The sequence below is a fragment of the Balaenoptera acutorostrata genome, chromosome 11, assembly GCF_949987535.1.
Source record: "Balaenoptera acutorostrata chromosome 11, mBalAcu1.1, whole genome shotgun sequence".
Lineage (NCBI taxonomy): Eukaryota > Metazoa > Chordata > Mammalia > Artiodactyla > Balaenopteridae > Balaenoptera > Balaenoptera acutorostrata.
The window spans coordinates 105,400,944-105,422,840 of record NC_080074.1 but is presented as its reverse complement, the minus strand read 5'-3'; the positions used below and the strand labels follow the sequence as shown (position 1 = coordinate 105,422,840).

The 21,897-nt window shown below is 42.6% G+C and overlaps 1 protein-coding gene across 13 annotated transcripts in view; it reads right to left on the bottom strand.

Moving 5' to 3' along the window:
• Positions 1 to 21,897, bottom strand: part of ERC1 (ELKS/RAB6-interacting/CAST family member 1) — a 424,409-nt gene that overhangs the window by 78,738 nt on the left and 323,774 nt on the right. For all 13 annotated transcript variants that reach the window (XM_057555932.1, XM_057555938.1, XM_057555941.1 and 10 more), the window contains one exon: positions 7,611 to 7,755. In XM_057555932.1, coding sequence (XP_057411915.1) covers positions 7,611 to 7,755 — 145 coding nt within the window. The remainder of the gene's footprint in view (positions 1 to 7,610; positions 7,756 to 21,897) is intronic.

Genomic DNA, 21,897 nt, shown 5'->3' with positions numbered 1-21,897 from the left:
ACTATTTATCACCAGAGAGAATTACTGCGTCATTAATAATACAGCTAAAGGCTACTGAAATCTCTAACCAAAAGCCCACAATGATGGCAACACATTTCAGTGTAGTGACGGCAGTGTTGGCAATGGAGTGACATGATTTGTTCTGAAGCCCAGCTCCATCGCTTACTAGGTATGTGACTTTGGGCAAATTACTCACTGTCTCTCTCTTAGCATCTCCTCTGTACAATAAGGATAACTGTACTTCACAGGGTTGTTGTGAAGAGTATGTGAGTTAATTCATGTGAAGCACTCAAAACAAGAGTTAGCTCAATAAATTTTAGATATTCCTATCTGTGAATAATGTTTTCAAGAAAGCCAGATAGTACGGGTGATTTAATTTGGTCATGTACATTGTCCATGGGAAGGGCATTCTGTGACAGGTAATGTTATAGTTTAATATCACTCCTCTCGTCCTTGAATACAAATATCATTTAATTCCATATTCACTTTTCATAAGTATCCACATTAGTTCAAAAGGGACCAAAAGAGGCAGTAGGAATAGATTCTGTGGAGTACATTGGTCTGGACTGATTCCTGCCAAGAGAAGTTTAGTGGGGGAAAGGGGAACCACCCTAAACCAGCCTTCCTTTTATTCATGTTTAATGAGATCCTCAGACCAAGGTCAAGGAGCACAGGAAACAGTTATAAATCATGCCACCTGACAGGAGAAGGAATAGGAGGGGCACGTGCACTGGGGCAGGAAATCTAGGTTGATTTATTTGCATTGAGACAATTCAAGAGGGATCAGGAGACTCAGAAGGTTTATAAATTCCCTGTGACATCATAAAAGGCAGCGGTCTGACAATAGGAAGGGCAAGCTAGATCTGATGCTAGAAAAGAAGGGAAGAGTCTTATCAAATTTTTGTGAAGAATTTTTCTACATCTGGAATTGATGACAAAAAAGATGGAAGAGATGGAAGAAAGGAGGCTGGGAGGATTCCAGATTTCCCCACATCTCCCAACCTCTGGACTGCACTTAACTCCAAGCAAGCAGAACTCATCAAAATATGATCTATTTCTTTGTAGGATAGAAAAAAGGTTTCAAGGGGATAGTGAGTAACCAGGATTTTTTTTTTAACTTTAAAATGCAATACTTACTACTTTCATAAAATAAGGAAATTTCTATAGACAGCTTTAAACAATCCTTACATATGTGTTTTCTTATGCTTTACAATTCCTTCTTTTAAAACTGTTCCCAATGTCAGCAATTACCAGGTAATATAGCTACAGGTAAATATATTGACTTGTCAAAAATTGGAAAATACAGAACTTTAGACCTCAAAATTAATTTTATCTATCCATCTAATATTATAGATGAGGAAGATAAGACCAGAGCGGTAAGTTAGGAAGCTTGTGACCTGATTCATTAAAAAAACCAAAAGAATAAATTAGTGGCCAACACTTAGATATCAAGAGATTTGTAAGTGAAGGGGGTCAGAAAGTACAAACTTCCACTTATAAGATTAAGTCCTGGGAATGTGATGTACAGCATGGTGACGAGAGTGAACAATACTGTGTTGTACATTTGAAGGTTACTGAGAGTCAAGATCTTAAAAGTTTTCATCACGAGAAAAAAAAAATGTAACTGTGTGGTGATGGAGGTAAACTAAACTTACTGTGGTGATCGTTTCACAACATACACACATATCAGCATCATTGTGTTGCACACCTAAAACCAATATAATGCTGTATGTCAATTACACCTCAATTTAAAAAGAGATTTATATATATGGATTCTCTGTGTTGGCGGGGGTATGGATGACTGGATAACGCAGGGCTCTCGTCTTGCACGGTCACAACGAGCTGGAATTAAAAGCGGCAGCCTCTCTGGACAAAGCACGTGGCCCCCAGTTCATCATGGTCTCTCCTCTCGTCTTACATGCGTCCCTCCCCTCTTGAGTTATGGCATCTGCCTGGCCCACACAGCCATCGGGCTCGGGGCTATAAGGCATCTGAATAGTACTCTGTAGGTTGTGAAGTGCTGTGTATTAGTTGATGGGGCTATTACTGCTCCAGATGATACACTTAGTTGATCAACAGAGTTGGACCTGGAGCTGAGGTCTGGAGCTGGAGCAACAGTTACCGGTGGGGATTCCTACATTTGAAGAGGACACTGTGGCTCAAAGTAAATAAGCAACAACTCGTAGGACAGCAAGTGAACAGTGCTGCTGCTTCTTTCCTCCTCCCTCTCGCATTTCAGCTTCTGCCCAAAGGAGGATGAATGTGTGAACGCAGAAAAGCAAAGAATGGCTTTGCTAATGTAAGGAAAAAAACCAATTCCATGGCTAGGAAATTCCAAACTACAAAGATGAGTCTTTTTTTTTTTTTTTTTAATTTTTTTTTAATGCTATTCTTGTCTGCTTACATTCTTTTTATTTATGTATGTATGTATGTATGTATGGCTTTGGTTTCTGTGCGAGGGCTTTCTTTAGTTGTGGCAAGCGGGGGCCACTCTTCATCGCGGTGCGCGGGCCTCTCACTATCGCGGCCTCTCTTGTTGCGGAGCACAGGCTCCAGACGCGCAGGCTCAGTAATTGTGGCTCACGGGCCGAGTTGCTCCGCGGCATGTGGGATCTTCCCAGACCAGGGCTCGAACCCGCGTGCCCTGCATTGGCAGGCAGATTCTCAACCACTGCGCCACCAGGGAAGCCCCCAAAGATGAGTCTTGAAGTGAAGATTAAAGCAGAGATTAAGCTGAGGAAGTGGAAGGCAATTCCAGAGGTGAGGGCAGTGAACGGAAAATGCTTTGCATCCAGTGCCTTTCAAATAAATCTGGATACCATCGGCAGGAAACATGTAGCTGATGCTAATGTCTGTAGTGGTTTAGAGGAAGAAGTATGTATACTGAATACTTAATATATGAGAATCTAGAACTGAAGGGAGGTAGGATAATTAAAACGAGATGAGCACGTTTATCTGACCAAGTCAATACGGGCTGTCGAGCCATGAAATAAGGATTAAACTGTAATCGTCTACTCTGTCAACTTCTGGATATCGGATATTCTAACCAGCAGAAGGTTTTCACTCTCTATGACCACCACGTACCAGTCACATTCAGGGGATAACGTCACACAGATGGCGGAGAGGCTGGCTCGTGGACACAGCAAGTACAGGACAGAGCAGGCAGGCCAGCACGACACACAGGGAAGGGGTCCTCCGGCAGCGCCAGACGCCTGTGTGTCCTCTGAGAGATGCCTGCTGCGTCCCAGCACCTGGCATCGCGGGTGCGTGCTGAATGGATGCGCAGATGCTGCCCTCACCACCAAGAAGGCAGGCGCTTGGCGAGGCGGCCAGACGCCTCTGGCTCTGCCCCCCACGAGCAGCCTCTGCAGCACCCCCGCTACCTCAACACTTGCTGTTTATTTTTTCCTTTGTTCACTGACAACTCAGGAGCTCTCTGTAGCTTTACCCTATTGCTGTTCTCTTTTCATAGAACGTAAAATCGCTTTGTTGTTCTCTCTCCAATGTTAGATGTCACTTTTAAACTAGTTTTAATACTATGATGAATGGGTTTTCCCAGCTGTTCCAGAACTGGTGGCCCGGGCCCAACGCCGGGGACAAAGGAGAGCTCAGCAGGTCACGTCCTAGAGAGCCCACAAAGGGGGTGGGGGGGCAGAAAAGGCACCACCGTCCACCAGGCCAGCCCCTCACAGCACATGCCTTCTCTGGGTTGAGACTGGTGTGCGGTGACGCTAAGTCTGGCAGAAGGAGTCTTGACGTCACGGGGAGCAGACAGTCATGCACAAGGGGGGCCCCGGTGCTCAGTGAGAGAGGCTCAAAGAGCATTCAGCCCTAAATCCTAGAGTCCTCAATCTTGAAGACGGGGTGTGAGTAGAAGAAAAGGAAACAGGCTTCTCCTTCCTTTGTTTGGTACCTACTCAGGCATCGGACTTGTTGGTTTGCCTTGTGCTTATCTGAGGAGGAGAAGGGACACCCAGAGACAGAGGGCAGGATGGACAGAGGAGCACGTGGCAGCCGACAAGCTCCCACTCTTCAGCCCAGCAAGGAGCAGCCAGGTCCGCATCTTCCGGGCACTGCTCACCCCTCGGGGGTCAACGTTGGCCAGAGAAGCAGCATCAAAGGGCTGCAATGGCATCAGAGGACCCCAATGCCAAAGGAAGAGGGAGAAAGGCATGAAGAGGACAGAACCTGTCCCTTCCTGCTGCAGGCCCCTCTTGGGGGCGGAGACAGGCAAGAGAAGATGAAGCAAGTTCTGCTCTGATACCTCATCTGCCTTCTGAGGTCAGAGAGTAAAGTGGCCTTTTCTAGAGCTGCACATACACATGGAATCACACAGCACGTTCTCCTCTACATCTGAGCAGTGTCTCATCACAGGGGGACACCACTGTTTGCTTGTTCACTCACTGCTCGCAGCAGCCAGCCTTCCAGGCCGCCTGCACTGGTCCCCCCACGTTGTAGGCGGCTGGTGTACGTGGTCAACAGGACAAGGGGAAGTGATGGCGTGTCCCTTCCGAGACAGGTTATAAGGACATCGTGGCTTCCATTGTGGCTGCTCTCTTCCCCTCCCCTGGATCATGTGCTTAGGGGACGCCAGCCCCATGTCCTAAGTAACCTCATGGAGAAGCCTAAAAGGTGCAGAGCCCCGGGCCATGTGAGTGACCCTGGAAGTGAGCCCTGTAGCCCCAGCCAAGCGTCAGGTAACTGCAGGCCTGGCCAAGAGCCTGACTGCAAACTCATGGGGACCCTGAGTGAGAATGACCAGCTTGGGCCGGTGTCCTGGGCCTGCTCAGCGGCTGTCAGAACCCTTAGTTCTACCCGATGAAGCAACAAGTCAGGGGAGAAGTATCATGCAGGTACCCCGTGTGTCACGGGCAGCTCCCTGGAGACTAACCAACTGGTAACAGGAGAGCAGGCAGAACTTAGTGAAAGACAATTACTGAAAGCAAGATTCACTTAATTCAGATATTTTTTCATACTGGACCTACTGAAAATACTTGGGGCAACAGTGAAGTCCCCCCTTTTCCATTAAGAACTTAGGGATTAGGGAAATTAAGTGGTCTTGTGAGGCTAAAGAAGTAAAATACACAAAACACAACAGAAAACTAAGGAAGTCTGTGAAAATGCTTGTCTGAAGAGGACAGGATCCCCCCACTGCTGCCAGGACCACCCGGGGGTCACGCAAGGAAGGAGAGGGGGGACCGCTGGGAAAAGACTGCAGGGACAGAAGGGCGGTGTTTGGTCTGGGACAGTGAAACAGAAGACCAGAGACCCTGTGAGCAGGCTCGGCCAGGTGAGCAGGTGACAGCATGTCTGTCTGACATCAGCTCACTTCCCCAGTGACAAGACACGTTTCCGCAGAACATGCACCAGGAGACCTCAGCTCACGGCGCAACTCTGCACGGGCACACTACTCGTCTCAAGGTCTTGGTCCTCTCTGAAGACCCTGACTGATCCTCACTAACTGCTCCCTAGTGGAACAGGAGATAGCATCCACTTCCTAGCTGGGAGAATGAAGCACAGACCAGGGCAGCCCACCCAAGTGTTCTGCGCCCACTGCACAAGCACAGATGCATCGTTTACGACCCCTCCAGCCTCCTCAGTCAGCTGAGCTAGCCTTATCCATTCATAATTCTCCTACTGAACATAACAGAAACTGATAATTTGTTCAGAAAATATGAAATAAGGACCAATTAGAATTAGTTACAGCTCTTAAAATCAGACAGATTGAGCAATGTGAGCCGGGGTGACAAACTGCTGATAAATTTTTTTGCTCAGTTTTCTTCTGTAATATGAAAGAAGTCTATCTCTCTCTCGCTCTCTTTTTTTTTTTTGTCAAGCTAGGTGACCTGAAAATGTTTATGTGGCAGAATTCCCAAAAATGAGGGATAAAGTGGTTAAACTTGCAATAAAGGGAGGCCCCCAGAGCACCTTTGTTTTGCTTTCCCTTGGGTCACCGGCACCCAGGAGAGGGTGAAAGTTCACAGTGAATTCCATCTCTTAAAGGGATGAACGTCTAGAGGTCCCAGAGCTTAAGTGGGTAAAAATTTTCTTTCACTTGCAAATGAGCACTGGGTTATTTTTGCTGGTCATCTATCTATCTTGCAGTAGGGAACATCTTCTGGTGTTTTCTCAGCAAAGTCAGCCACATAAATAAAGTCTATTTATAAGCAGTTTTATTAGTCTTTAAAATAGAGAAAATATCTTTATTGTGTAAATAGTGATTCTAATTTATTTGAACATTTAATATGATGCTAGGACTTCCCTGGTGGTGCAGTGGTTAAGAATCCACCTGCTAATGCAGGGGACGTGGGTTCCATCCCTGGTCCGGGAGGATCCCACATGCCGTGGAGCAACTAAGTTCGTGTGCCACGACTACTGAGCCCTCATGCCTAGAGCTGGTGCTCCACAACAAGAGAAGCCACCGCACCGCAACGAAGAGTAGCCCCCGCTCGCCGCAACTAGAGAAAGCCCGTGCACAGCAACAAAGACCCAACACAGCCAAAAATAAATAAGTGAAAAATGATGCTATCAATTGATGACTGATCCTCTAAAGTAGAAAAAAAGAAATTCCTTCACTTGAAAACTCTTTCCTACTCTGATTACTTCAGGCAGAAGGGCAAATGTGGGCAGCCCAAACGTACAGAAAAGTGGCGGAGGATGCAGGGGATGACCCGGAAGGCGGGAGGCGGACACTTGTGTAGAACAGGAATGGCAGGAACAGCATTAGAGATGAAGAGGACTCAGACTCTGAAATTCAGCTTTCTCCTTGTCTTCAAAGGGGAAAAAGATTTGCCCCAGTTTTAAAATTGTGGTAAAGTATACACAACATAAAATTTACCATTTTAACCACTTTTAAGTGTGCAGTTCTGTCCATTAAGTATATTTACATTGTTGTGCAACCATCATCAATGAGGAAATTTCTAGCTTTTATTTTCACAGATGAAAGGTCTCATGTAAGTATTAAGCATTAAATTTGGGGAAGGTTTTGGGTGGAAAAGAAAAGGGCAAAACTTTGCTCTTACCATCAGAGCTTACCCAGTCTTGAATAACAGGAAATCACTTAAATGAAAATATCCTTAGTGCCTTCTGTAGCGGGAATCTGACTGGACGTAAGGAATAAGACTTTTCACCCGCTGGTGGTATGTGCACACCACCACCAGCTCCACACCACTGCTGCCTGCCCTTACATGCGGCCTCTGTCCCAGAGGCACCACTGAGGACCCCAACAGCCCTTGCAGATACCCCACAGCGCTTGCCAAGGACCACGCAGTTGTCGGTGCTGTGGACGACCCCTGTGGCCTGACCCCGAGAGACATGCAAAAAACCCCAGAAAAAACCTTTTTCATTTCAAATGGGCAGAATTTCACTAATTTCATCCAGCCATTGCAAAAGTTAAAAAAGTTCTCCTAAGACGTGTGACACCTTCTAAACCAGTCCTCTTACCAAGAATGCTCTGCGCTTCCTAGACAAAGCAGAGATTTGAAGGCTGAAGTCTCTGCTGGTGAAGATCAATTAGATAAAGATCAGACATCTGGCCCGAGATGGGAGAGCTGAGTGCGTGAGCTGGCACGGATGCGGGCAGCCCCCACCCCCAGCCCCACTAGTCATACCTGCTGCTTGAGCTGCTGCACGAGCCGGTCCTTCTCCCGCTTCAGGGCAGCTACTTCTTCTTGGGTCTTCTTCTTTGAGGATGAAAGCTCCAGAAGAGCTATATTGGCATCTTTTTCACTGATGGCGGCCAGAAGGGCTTCCTGCCTGCAAAAGAAAGAAAACATCCAGATTTCCATCTAGTCCTCCCAGCAATCCTCAAGTTACTATTACCATTACCCCCATTTTATGGGTGATGAAACTAAGGCTTAGAGAGTGTATGCAGCTGCCCAAGTTCACACTTGAAGCAAACGGTCCGGGCAGGAATCCCATTCAGGGCTTCTTGACTCTAAATGTCTTTATCGGGTCGTTATACTGACATCTTAATAAAGAGTTCCCAGATCTAGTTGTAGTTAAACTTGGAAAGTAAACGAAGTTAATGACTTTTTTTTAAAGTAAGAATTATCCTGTCATCTATACATTTTACCCATTTGACTCATTCTTTTGATAAGTATTCTGTGGCTTCCAGGCAAACGAGGCACCACTAAAACCGAAAACATTTTTATGTACAGAATGTATAACAAACTGTAAACATTAGTAAATAGGATTCAGGAAATCAGCCAGCTGTTCCCGGGGCACTCTGAACATCTATGAATCTTTTTATCTCATCAATGCAAATAAGTTTCCAGTCAAGGCTTTACTTGGCAATGATCTGCACATTTTGAAACAACAATTTAAACTTCACTGATTCCTTGTGGTTTACCTAACAACTATTTTTGGGTTCATATCCAGAAGGAAAAGAAGGTGAGATTTCAGGGGAGGGGCGTTGAACTGAGAAATTTACAAAATAATCAGAATGAAGTTGGTGAACAATTAGTCTCATAGTCCAAATGCATTCCTCTATAGCTCATCTTTTATGTAATAAGTCATCTGGAAGAAGACAGATTTGATTTACAGGAACTATAAAAGTGGCCTGAGCTTTTGACCTGAGGAAATGCTGGATCTGAGAATGCACTGCCCAAGTTTAACCTTGCTTCTGTCTCTTGTTAAGATAATTACGCTTCAACAGCAGTCATATGGAAGAGTTTTAGTTTAGCCACAAACTGGAAGACTATCTTTTGCACATTCTGACAAGGATATTCTGTACTCAGATGGGTAGGTCTGGGGAACTCTGAACAAGCAGTGCTAACAAATGGAAGACGTAGATCAGTTTACATCATGGAAATGAAGATTTGTTTAACTAGTCTTTGCTGTTGGAAGGGAAGATTCATTGACCTCAGTATAACTTTCCACTGTCCTCACTCTATATGAGTCTAAGAAATGGCAGATGGCTTATCCCATGAAGTCAACACCAAAGGGATAACGACAGTCTAAATATATCCACTGACCACTTGAAAAAAATATGTTAAGTGGTGAAATGAGCTTAAAGGTGAAGGAGTTCAAGATGGTCTCACTCTGCGGTTTCCTGTTAATTGCTGTCATCTGTTCCCTTTTGGGGAGCCCAGAGACTGACAAGCTGGAACGAGAAATGTGCCTTCTCAATAAGGGGGCTGCATTTCTGTGCATCAATAGTCAGAATAACACATTTAGCAGCAGGCAAATAACAGAAGACGAATGAAAGATAAATTACTCTGTCCAGTTAGACCAAGTCATGAGAACTTCTGCCGAATGCAAGATAAAAGGTGATAGGATCTGAGTTCCATTCTGTACTTAAGGAAAGAAGCATCATAATATGAAATGGTAAAAATTATCCTATACTGTTGAAACATCTTGACTGAATTCCAAATTCTTTTATAAATGATATACTTGGCCAGCTAGTGTGGTACAGTTAATCTCTGGGGTAAAATGTCACATTCCCCAAATGCAATATGATATAACAGGTGCCAATTCATATTCTAAATTTTAAAATAAAGGATGTGGCACTGGAGTCTGAGCCATTGGAATGGTGCCTTTTTTAATAAGATATATATTTTGAAGTCTTTTTTTCTTTTTCTATACAATTCAAATAGAAATTTTATTATGTCATTGATGCTATTTACTTTTTATTGAGCACTGATAATACACTATGAACCGCACAGAATCAAATTTTCTCTCCCATACCCAAGGCTCTCACCCTCTAAAAATTCCCTAGCAGATTAACATACCACTGTCCTTTCCATTTTAAAACTATACTCTTGATATTGACTTCTACATGTGTATGTGCCTAAAAAGGGCAATTCACAGTCAAGAGAATGAAATGGTTTGATTACATATTGCACATATGATCATGTAAACTCTGGGTAATGTTAGTATCTTCTGTGGGTTTATTAGCTTTCAGGTTTTTCTCTTGTTTTTGGAAGGGGACAGAGATTGTACTGTTTTGCCTATAATTTTGGTAAATTTGCAATGGACACCATGGGAAGAACAACTTCTTGAACACAATTTGGAGGACAGGAACAAAACTAAAGCTAATAAATAGTAACAGCCATCTAATTTTTTGGGAATAAGAAAAACTCTTGTTCCCTCAATACATGTGATAGTAAAGACCATATTTGCAGTTGAGCTTATGTGGTTAAGTTTTACAAAGAACATTCAAGTGTCCAAACTAAAAAATTTTAAGAATACCCTGCTTTTCAGAGGGAATGGAATTTAGAGTGAAAAAAAAGCAAATAGCAAAAAGGATTTTATTTTAGTAGCCACCTATTCTTAATATAACTGCTTCTTTGAAAAAAAGGTATTTTCTGATAACAAAGTAATGTTCATTCATTGGTGAAAAACGGAAAGATACAGAAAACTGTGAAGAAGGAAATAAAAATACCTGAAATAAGTCCTTTCTAATCAGAGTCAACTACTTGAGAGCTGAAAGTCAGCTATTCTAACGCTAATATGGCTATTTCAAAGAAAATGAACCTTGCTGGGGATTAATAATCAACTTCAAAAGCTTTATTAATCCAAGGCTCTCCACAGAAAAGGAACACTTGCTGGTGGAACACTTCCTGACTTCATTTCCCATGAGCCCATAGGGAGTAACACAAGCACATGAAACACAAAAGGGAACATACATAGGCCACAAGCCCAGAGAAAAGAAGAACTAAAATGCTCTTCCTGCCAAATCACTCTCCTTGTTCTGTTAGTGGCTTTTCCTCAGTTAAAAATAAAAAAAATTGAAAATGTGGACACAGAACCTTTCAAAGTGATTAGTAATTCCCTACTGCACGACTAACAGGCCCCCTGACTTGCATAATGAGTAGGTAGTAACAGAAATTCAACTTTAAGTCATTAGTCTAGTCACGCCATCCCTGGTGCTTTAAACTACCAGAACAGTTGAACCTGCCCTTTGACCTGCGAATTCTAATAGAATCAAGATGTCTCTAAAAGTTCTGCTGTGGCATTTGAGCTTCAAGAAATGGTAAGACCACCTTCTCTGTCCCCCTCCCCCTTCCAGCAAATTTCAGAAACAAGAGGCAAATACCCAAGGCAAGTGGAGCGCAAAATCCTGCTGGTAACTCCTGAATCCTTAAGGACAACACACGAGCCCTCTCTTACTAGTAAATGACGGTGGTTAGCAATTTAAGAGTGAGTCCTAGGTAAGCATGTGTTTAACAGAAATGCAAGACAGAAAAGAAGTATGAATGAAGGGATATTACAGCAGTTTATTTTTCCCTCTTCCTCCAACTGGGTTTTCCAAACGGAATGATTAAATAATCGTGCTTCATAAGTTTTATAATCCAGAAAACATGAGGAAAGAGAGCAGATGAAGGCAACAACGAGATCAGCAGCTTTGGACGTATTACCGTCCAGGACATGTAGGCACAGTTTACTCCAATTTTAAGATGAATCTGAAATCCAGATTCTCTTACTGATGCCTCCTTTACTTGTAATTTAACCGGTTAACTATCTGGAGTGAAATCTCTTTCACCCCTTCATTTCCCTTGGCGAGGAGGTCCTCCAGCCTCCCTCACGGAGGCCTCAGAGAGTGTGGCAGATACGCCACCTTACGAAAGGTCAGTGGGCGAGCCTGGCTGAAATACCTGAACTTCCAAATCTGGTCCCTGAACATCTCCTTATGTCCTCTCTAGGTAGCCTTTACTTAGATGCTCAGCATTATCTTTAATATAAAATGTCTACACTAAGTCAGGTTTTCCATCCATCATAACGAATCTCCCATTCAATGTTAACTGAATCACCACACTTCCAGGCCCACAGCCTGAGAACACTGAAAAAACTTGATTTCCTCTTTGTTCCCCAGGACCAATATGCAAGTTTTGTTGATTCTTCCTTTCTAATAGTTTTGAATGAACCCACCACTTTGTACCTGCATGTTCACTATCATGGTTCCCACCATCCTTTTACCACGGGCCTGCATGATTCTTAAAACGCCTTCTCTGACCTCACTGCTGTTCTAACTGTCCTGCTTCCAGCGTCACTTTCATCAGGTTTCTTAATGTATTAAACACTTGGGCCTAATATCTGACCAGCTACAATTTTCTATCTACTTCTTCCTGTCTTCCAAGGACTGTGTGTCACTGAGACACGACTTGTTTTCACTTAGTCTTATGCTACACGCTCTACCTGAAAGGCCTGAGCTTTCTCCTCACCGGCTGCTAACTTCTCTCTGTTCAGCATTTCCTTCCAGCACTTTCACAGTTTAGATTAATAGGCATCTGCTCTGTGAATGTCCTTCAATTCCTCTACATGGGTCTGCTTCCCCAACTATACTATGCTTATGGCTATGTCTTTAAAGTTTTCTTTTTATGTTGAGTTTATTGGTCTTTCAGTTTGTTGGCTTGCTAATTTTTAAGTTTTTTTTCTTTTTAATTGTGGTAAAATACACATAAAATTTACCATCTTGGGGCTTCCCTGGTGGCGCAGTGGTTGAGAATCTGCCTGCTAGTGCAGGGGACACGGGTTCGAGCCCTGGTCTGGGAAGATCCCACATGCCACGGAGCAGCTGGGCCCGTGAGCCACAATTGCTGAGCCTGCGCGTCTGGAGCCTGTGCCCCGCGATGGGAGGGGCCGCGATAGAGAAAGGCCCGCGCACCGCGATGAAGAGCGGTCCCCGCACCGCAATGAAGAGTGGCCCCCGCTTGCCGCAACTGGAGAAAGCCCTCGCACGAACCGAAGACCCAACACAGCCAAAAATAAATAAATAAATAAATAAATAAATAAGAAAATCCTTTAAAAAAAGAAAAAAATTTACCATCTTAACCATTTTTTAACCAAGACCAGGGACAGGAGGCTGTCACCTGAAGGGGGGGGGCGGGGTGGGCGCGCCCCCAGGACGGGGAAGCGAGCGGTGCCAGGCCTCTGCCGCCCGCTGCCTTGCTGCCAAGTGCTCCCTGGGCTCCCAGTGGCCAGGGTACAGCCCAGGTCCCATCTGCTTAGCACCATCCGTTCTCCCTGAGCCAAGAACCTGACCACAAGGGCCGCGTTGGCCAGTGGCACAAGGTTCCAAATGCAGTTTCCCAAGCTGGCTGATCAGAGGCTGCAGCTAGGATTCCCTGCCAGGGGTCTGTGGGTCCCCAGGGACCTGAAAGAGATTTTTCCAGGGTTTAAACATTTGTAAAAAATGTTTGTTTTCATTTTGATTACTCTAAAAAAGGACCCCCTTACCAGTCACAATGACAGAACTATTTTGTGACAACTAGAAATGAAAAGGTTTTCACAGATAAAAAAAAAATACACATAACATTTACCATCTTAGCCGTGTTTAAGGGTACAGTGCGGCAGTGTTAAGGACATTCATACTGCTGTGCAAGCATCTCCAGAACTCTCTGTCTTGCACAACTTAAACTAAGTATTAAACCACCCCCATCCTCCGTCCCAAAGCCCCTGGCAAACCACCCTCTACTAGTCTCTATGAACCGGGCTACTCTAGAGCCTCACGTAAAGGCAGCCACACAGTATCTGTCCTTTTGTGACTGGCTTACGTCACTTAACATAAAGTCCTCAAGGTTCATCCCTGGGGCAGCATGTGTCAGAATCTCCCTCTTTTTCAAAGCTCAGTAATATGCCACTGTACGCAGCCATCACACTTTGTCCATTCATCAGTCGATGGACATTTGGGTTGCTCCCACCTTTTGGCTATCGTGAATGCTCTTATCTTTAATTTTTAAAATGTATTATTTTCCTTCTAGAGTCTTGGTTCACGACTGTGAACACCAAAAGCTTGCACATATTGTTAATTTTCTACATTGCATGTGCCTAAACCATTTACACTTTTTTCTCTTCTTTTCTTTTGGCTGCAGTTACTCTATACTCTGATATTATCTGCCAGTCTTCCTTTTTTTTTTTTTTTTTGCCTAAAGTCTTTGCTCAGAAACAGCTGGAATACAAGCTCCACGAAGGCAGGGTGTCTGTCTGTTGTGCTCACTGTGCGTCCCAAGCGCCGAGAACGGCTCCTGGCACCAGCAGGCACTTCATACACGCGCCCTGAACCAGCAGCTCCTCCAGTTCTGACTCCATTCCCATCTGCTGTAGTGGTTCCCAACTGCTCCAGTGTTTTCACTTATTCTGAAGCTGGGCTTCACTGTATTTTTAAGGCTTTTTTTTTTTTTCAGTCCAGTAGCACGGAAAGCAACTGAGCAGAAGGTCAGAGTAGGGGATATCAACATTTGAAAACATGAAAAAACCAAGACTAGAAAGAGACCACTAGCTCTGGCCAATTCACATTTCATTAAAAGAAGAGTTTTGCTTTTCTCTAACTAGACAGAAGACAATTGGACAAGTAGGTTCAATTCTGGAGGCCATTATTTAAGAGGCAATTAAAAGTAGAGGGATCCAAAGGAAGGTGACAGGATGGGGTTATACAAGGGCATATTAATCCAAAAAGATTTACCCACAGAGCATGACTGATACTAGAATAGCAGAAACAGGAAAGGCAGAAATAGGATTTTAATCTGTGTCTTTCTAGGAAGCACATATGACACTAAAGGGAGGACAGTCACAAAGATACCGATTTCAGTTTATAAAGTGATCATCTAACGTATTATCTCCTCTTAATAAGTAGAACTGGGGAGCCTAGAAAATGACAGGGCTTCTGCTGACTAGGTGTGTAAAGAGGTTATCAGAGGTATTGTATAAATGATTTTGCTTTGAGTGGTAAGTCTATCCTTTCTAACTGTAAGATTTCAGCACAACGAATGAGATGAAACAAAAATGCTAAGTGCCAATAAATCGTATGGGCCATACGTGCTGAAGTAAGTGATACAGCAGACAAAGAAAATCACCTGGGGCCGAGGACATGGGAAGTCAGTGGGCCTTATTTTGACAGAGATAATAAGAAAGAGAAAGTGATATGTATAAAAGCACAGGTCGTGTGAGGACACACAGCATGACTGGATTAGAGGGTTCCTACAGGGAAAGGACAGAGCGAGGGGGATGCTGAGAAGGTAGCTTTGAATCGGAGCACGGATGGTCTGGAATGGCAGGAAGGAGGAAACACAGACTGTGACACCCTTGAGGGTTCTAACCTGAACCCGGCAGTCAGAGGGTACTCAAAATGCTGAATAAGGAATGATTTGATTTTGAATATAATATAGAAGCATCAAAAGTTCCAGAAAAGTAAAGCAAGGTCTTAGAAAGACTGACTTACAGGCAAAGAGAAGAGATGAAATGATCCTGGAAGCAGAAGGGTCAGGAGGCTCCTGCTAGAGATGTATCATGAGCAGAATTCTTACATTACAAAAAAAGTTGTTAAAGAACTAAGAATAGAATGCTGCTGTCTGACTCCGGATTCCAGAGTCACAGGAGGACTGTGATAAATCGCTATACTATTCAGAGAATATGAAACACACCATCAGTATTGGATATATGTTTTGATGCTGGAAAGAAACTTTCAAACGTCACCAAACATAGACTATCTGAGGGCATTTGATCCAGCAGCACGAGCTGGGGTCCTGCCTCATGTGACCTTCTCACAGCAAGGGGCCAGCCCTCTGCACACGATCCTGCTGCCTGTTTCGTGTCTCCACCTCCTGAAACAGGGGAAAGAGACACACTGGCAAGAGAATGGGTAGAGAAGTTATCCTGGTATGGACGAACTTTTATATTTCAGAAGTCCTTGAAAAGAATCAAAATTAACATAAAGGCAGAAATTGCTGGTAGTTACAGCTCAGTAAAGGAGGCTGATTGAACAAAATTTTGTGCAGAAAAGCTGTATTCAGTTTTTCTCCTCACTTTTTCTGAAAAATGAGCATTTTGATATATCCAACCCACCACAGGCTATGACAAGTTTGGAAAATGGAGTTTTACTGTGATATTGATACTTCTGCTATAAAGCTTCTGCCTGCTTCTCAGATGGGCAAAAACTTGATGACTGTATTCCATGTGTTAGGGAAAAAAAAAACAAGAGCCTATATCTTTTCCATTTGTTTAAATATAAAAATTGTAATCTACTCCACAGAGAGGTAGAAAGCAGATCAGTGGCTGCCCGGGACCGGGGGCGGGGCTGCAGAATAACTAGAAAGGGCCACGAGAGCTTTTGGAAGTGGATTATAGCTCGACTGTGGTGGCAATTACAAGTGTATACAGTTGTCCAAGCTCACCATACTGTGCACATGGGCACCATAAATACGGCATAAACTACATTCCATGCTTAAATCGGCTTGCCCCAAAGTAAATGTCCTCAATTCCAGCTCCCTTGGGACTACTGAAAGTTTAATATTACCAGTATATAAAGATGATTCTTCTTATCCTATGTTTCCTTAAAATATAGCAAACTTCCAGCTGCTTCCCTCATAAAATATACCTGTACTTATACTTCAAATGAAAGATAAGTTCTTCAAAGAATTCATTTTAGGAAGTTATATAAAAACATTTATTCAATAATGCTGCCAAATTTATCTTTAAAACTGACTTCAAAATCTATTACACTATTTAAGTATTTGGAATTATGACAAACATCCTTTTTATTAAACTGAATTTAAGTTCTGACATCAAGTCTGGGCACTGAAGTTAGACAACCAATCAAGACGGTATGTTTTTAGGACCACAGTGAGGTATAAGAATATATTTATTTTCAGGGGCACCTCGTTAACCAGCTCTGGAAGCAACTGCCAAGAAAAGGATTACAAACATATTTTTAGCAATGACAGCACCAAGGGAATAAGTGTAAAACCGTCTAGGTGGCTATTTTGAGACCAGTCGGATCCTCAGTTCCTACATTCATATTTAAAAAAAAAATCCTTACCACTTCATAGACAAACCTTATCTTCATGATAGATCAGGACAACACAATCTCCTCTAAACAATATTGTATCTAGAGATCCCCTTCTGCTGAGTATGACTTCCAGACTCTTGCTTTTGATACTCTAAGTTCCTTTCCTTTTGAATTATACGTAATCAAAGTAGCTTGCTCCTGTGCAGCTAAGTGTGCCCTCCCCTCCCCTCTCCTGCGTCTGGGGTACCATGCGTCAGTGAGCCACCGTGGATGACGTGAATGGCGGTTTAGGGTTATCAAATGTTTTAAATCCACTTAGCATTCTGTATACAAGAGGGAACATCTATGAAAAGTCTACAAATAGTAAAATGACAATATAACTGGAATCTAAAACTTAGAAGAGAAATTGAGATAGGAATTAACCGCAGAATAATTCTTTAAAAAAAAAAAAAGGGCTTCCCTGGTGGTGCAGTGGTTAAGAATCCGCCTGCCAATGCAGGGGACACAGGTTTGAGCCCTGGTCCGGGAAGATCCCACATGCTGCGGAGCAACTAAGCCCGTGTGCCACAACTACTGAGCCTGCACTCTAGAGCCCGCGAGCCACAACTACAGAACCCACGTGCCACAACTACTGAAGCCCGCACGCCTAGAGCCCGTGCTCCGCAACAAGAGAAGCCACCACAATGAGAAGCCCGTGCACCGCAACAAAGAGTAGTCCCCGCTCACCACAACTAGAGAGAGCCCGCCTGCAGCAACGAAGATCCAATGCAGCCAAAAATAAGTAAATAAATAAATTAAAAAAAAAAAAAAGAAGCTAGAAGAGAAAGGCATACCTTCTTAAGATAATGTCTGTTCATTTAATATGTCATTTTACTTACTGATTAGAATAAGAGCCACTAAAAATTTAGAGGATCCAAATTCAGTTGGAAAATACTGGCACACAGTACCTTTCTTTAAAAGAAATCTAGAACTATAAAATTAGTCAACTATCAAATTGTATGTAAAATGTATCTCTACATTCTCCATGTTAGAGGATTCAATTGATGATGTATCTTTTGTGATACCCAAAGATGTGGAGACCAACAGTCCCTTCAACATGTTAAGCAGGAATTACAATTTATGGTGAAACATTACACCAGGAAGGAAAACAGTATCATTCAGATGAGTGTCTCAGGCTTTGTTCTCTATATAATCACAGCTCACTAGTGATTTGTCTCTATCTCTGGTTCAGTGTAGAAGTGATTACTGAATTCTACCTAATGTCCACCTGTTTCCAGAGAGAACTCATAAAAAGGAAGAACGTGTTTTATTTGATCTAAAATGATTTATTGTTCATACCACAATTACTGATGCTCGTCTTAAAAGGAAAAAAGCCTCCACTGACTTACTTTCCCCTAAAGCTGCTATGCCTTCTCTTTCCCCCTTCTGGTCAAAAATTTTGGGACTCCAATACAGTATTGGATTCCTGATTTCAAGATGGCAGAACAAAGACCTAGCAGCTCCCATTTCCTCTGGAAAATCACCCCCAAACACCAGAACAGCAAAAAACAGAAACAAACCCTATCTTTGAAGATACAAGATTTATGTTATGCTGAAGTGTAATATATAAAGAGAAAATGGACATGGAAATTCTTAGCACAAGAAAGTCAATCCAAAGTGCCTACAGAGGGAAGGACTTATGAGAGGGAAGTAGATTTACCTGCAGAACCAAGAAGACCTCAAGAATGCTTAAGTCCACCACTGTGGAAAGGTGTGTAACTCAAAGAAGTATATCAGACTTGCTTTACAAGCAGTGGTTCTCAAACATAACAGAAATTATTACAAATGGAAGGCTGTTCTCTACTCCTGACCTACCGAATCTGAATTTCAGGGGACAGCCAAGCCACCTATACTTTTAAGAAGCTTTGCAGGTACTTTTGGAACCCACTACTTTACAGAAACAATTGATCGATTGATTGATTTTTTTAATAAATTTATTTATTTATTGATTGATTTTTGGCTGCGTTGGGTCTTTGTTGCTGCACGTGGGCTTTCTCTAGTTGCGGCCAGCGGGGGCTACTCTTTGTTGCGGTGCACGGGCTTCTCATTGCGGTGGCTTCTCCTGTTGCTGAGCATGGGCTCTAGGCTCACAGGTTCTAGAGTGCAGGCTCAGTAGTTGTGGCGCATGCGCTTAGTTGCTCTGCGGCATGTGGGATCTTCCCAGACCAGGGCTCGAACCCGTGTCCCCCTGCATTGGCAGGTGGATTCTTAACCACTGCGCCCCCCAGGAAATCCGAAACAACTGATTTAAAAGACCAACAGTAAGGTGTGAGGTTTCCCTGATTCCCCACATCCTTGCCAAGACTGGGTTTTTAATATTTGTATTTACTTTTCCAAATTCACTAAGTACATACAAAATCTTCCAATTCCACTGTAAAAATGATCAGCTTTTCAAACTCTTAAATTCTGACGACACTGCAGATACTCATAAGACTGACCATCACTGAACTTAGAGATATCATGCAGAGATGACTCCTGTGGTGTGGTTCTACCCAACAGATTGTCTGAAAGGCGAGCATTTCATGATGTATTTATAGGCAAATTTCCTCCTGTCTTCATGGCAAGGGCCATCACAAGATAGACAGGTGAATGTAGGATCTTCTGCTTTCTAAATTCTGCCTTTAAAAATAGCTGGCAAGCCAAGGGAGTTTTTGTTGGGGATTTACTCAAATCCTACCAAAATCCCTAGTGAATTATGTCTTAAACCCAATGATTTGTGTTGGAAATCCGGGGGGGTAAAAACCGCTTAGCATGAGCCTCAAGAGATGAAGTTAAGTAGTGGGTTCACAGTAACATCTGGGGATGATGTGTACAGAAAGATTTATATGGCCTTTTCTTTCATTTTGTCTTTACTATTTCATAATAGTATGTCCTTTATGCCTCATGTTTGATAGTATAATATGAACAGAACACTTCAGAATATGAACTTCCCTTATAAAGATACAGTCCCTTCAAAATAATGGTCTGCTGGTTATTGTTATATTCACACTTTGGGCTGTATCATTTACTGTGTCTTCTTTTCTTAGTTTCTGTTTCCAAAGGAAAATAAAGTCTTCTTACATTGTCTCTCAGAACTCAAACACCAGAATCCCTCCATTTATTTAGATGTCTGTTTTAAGAATCATTGAATGCTTTAAGCAATTAATCTCTGCACTTTGTCACTGTCCCACTGTTTACTTAACCTTTTCCAGTTGTAGATAGATAACATGTCCATACCAGCTGTCCACATGGTGCTACCATGGGGGCTGTCTGCCTTGCCTTTAGCTTGCACTGCATTCCAAGTCTGTTTGCTATGACATCTGCTAGAAGAATGCCAGTGTATCATGGCACTCATTCTCCACCTTCTAGCACAATCAAGAGCTCAGTGTGCCTTGATTTCACAAAATAGCCAACATTATACAGAACATCTAATGTCTGGATTTGTGGTACACTGCCTGAAATAAAAAGTAGGAACAGTTCCAATGAGTAAATATCCCAGATATTCTTCAAGCTGTCTATGAAGCCTCTGAGAGCTGTAGGGATACATATGCGTGACTGCTGGGGTGCTGGGAGGGGCCTGAAGATGCTGGGCTGCTGAGATGCTGAAGGTCACCAAGGTACTTGCTGGACAAAACAGCTGAAAGCAAACTCTGCAATGTATTAATGATTCAACAATTCCATCATTCACCTCCTATCAGTTTGTTGGCAAAAACTGTAAGAACAACTCCTCTCCTACGCAGGTTTCCAACGAAACATCTGGTGGGGAAATTCTATAGGAATACACAAGTGACTACGCTTGCATTCGGTAGATGAATTGTTACTATTGTCGGCTGGGATCCCGTGTTCTCTGCATCCTCCCTTAGGTTCCAGCTGCTTGTCAAGTGACAGACATAAATTAGAAAGCAGGGCCTCTACACCTGTTTTTCCATTTTACATATAAGGGGCACATGGTGATGGTAGGCATACAAGGAGGGGAGATGTAGAATCTTCTGATAAAAGTGTTTTTTTTTAATTTTGAAGTTTTTCTGCATTAGCAATTGTATTATTTTTAATAGGGAAAATATGTTCAAAAATAGTAAAGCAATAACCATCGCTTTACTTCTCAAAGATATAGGAAAAGGACAATTGAAAATATTTCAAAATAAGTTTTAGAATTTACTGTATGTAAACTAAAAATGTTTTTAAACTTTAGAATTTTTGTTTATTTTAACAAGAGTAGTAAAGATTTTAAAACTATGGAAAATGATAACTATTACTGTTTGTATTTTGTTATGGCCTCTGGATCTCTTCCTCCTCAACTGAGTATTTTCTCTCTTACAGCACCTCTGTTTGCCTTATGTTATAGCAAGGTATACACTTTTCCCACTTCTGAAAGCTGATCAATGACATGAAATTTACCATGTCCACTTCAACTCAGCCAATCTTTGAACCAGCTGTAGTGAGTGCCTAACTGGTACCTTCCTCGAGGGGTAATCTCATTTTACTAGTCACTCTGTGACTAGTTAGCTCAGCTGATCAGAGCAAGAGTAATAAAGACAAGATACGTTCTCTTATTTCCGGTCTGTTCCACAGCCATAATTTTTACCTCTAGCACACATTTCTCAAAAGTGTACTCCACAGAAGTAAGGCAAGAGATATTAACAAATGTCCCGTAAAAAAAGATTTCCATAGTCAAATAAATAGGAGAAACACTGGACCTAACAGGACACTGGCGCAGACCTTATAAGAGCTTTTTATGATGTAAGTTACATATCTTTAATAGAAGGCCATGTTTTAAAGCAGGGTTCCCCCAATTACTGCCCACAGGCCAAGTCTGTCCACCACTTGTTTATGCACAGTCCATGAGCAAAGAATGGCTTTTACATTTTTATATGGTTGAAAATTTAAGGAAAAGAATATTTTTGTGATATAATATAAAATAATATTTTGTGAAAATGATGTGAAATTCAAGTTTCAGTGTCTATAAATAAAATTTTAATGGAACGCAAACATACTCATTTGTTTATGTATTTTCTATGGCTGCTTCAGCATTACAACAGGAAATTTGGGTGGTTTGACAGAGACCAAATGGCTCTTAAAATCCAATATATTTAGAAAAGGTTTGCCAATCCTATTACAGACCATTTCCAAACTTACTTGAATGGAACCCTACT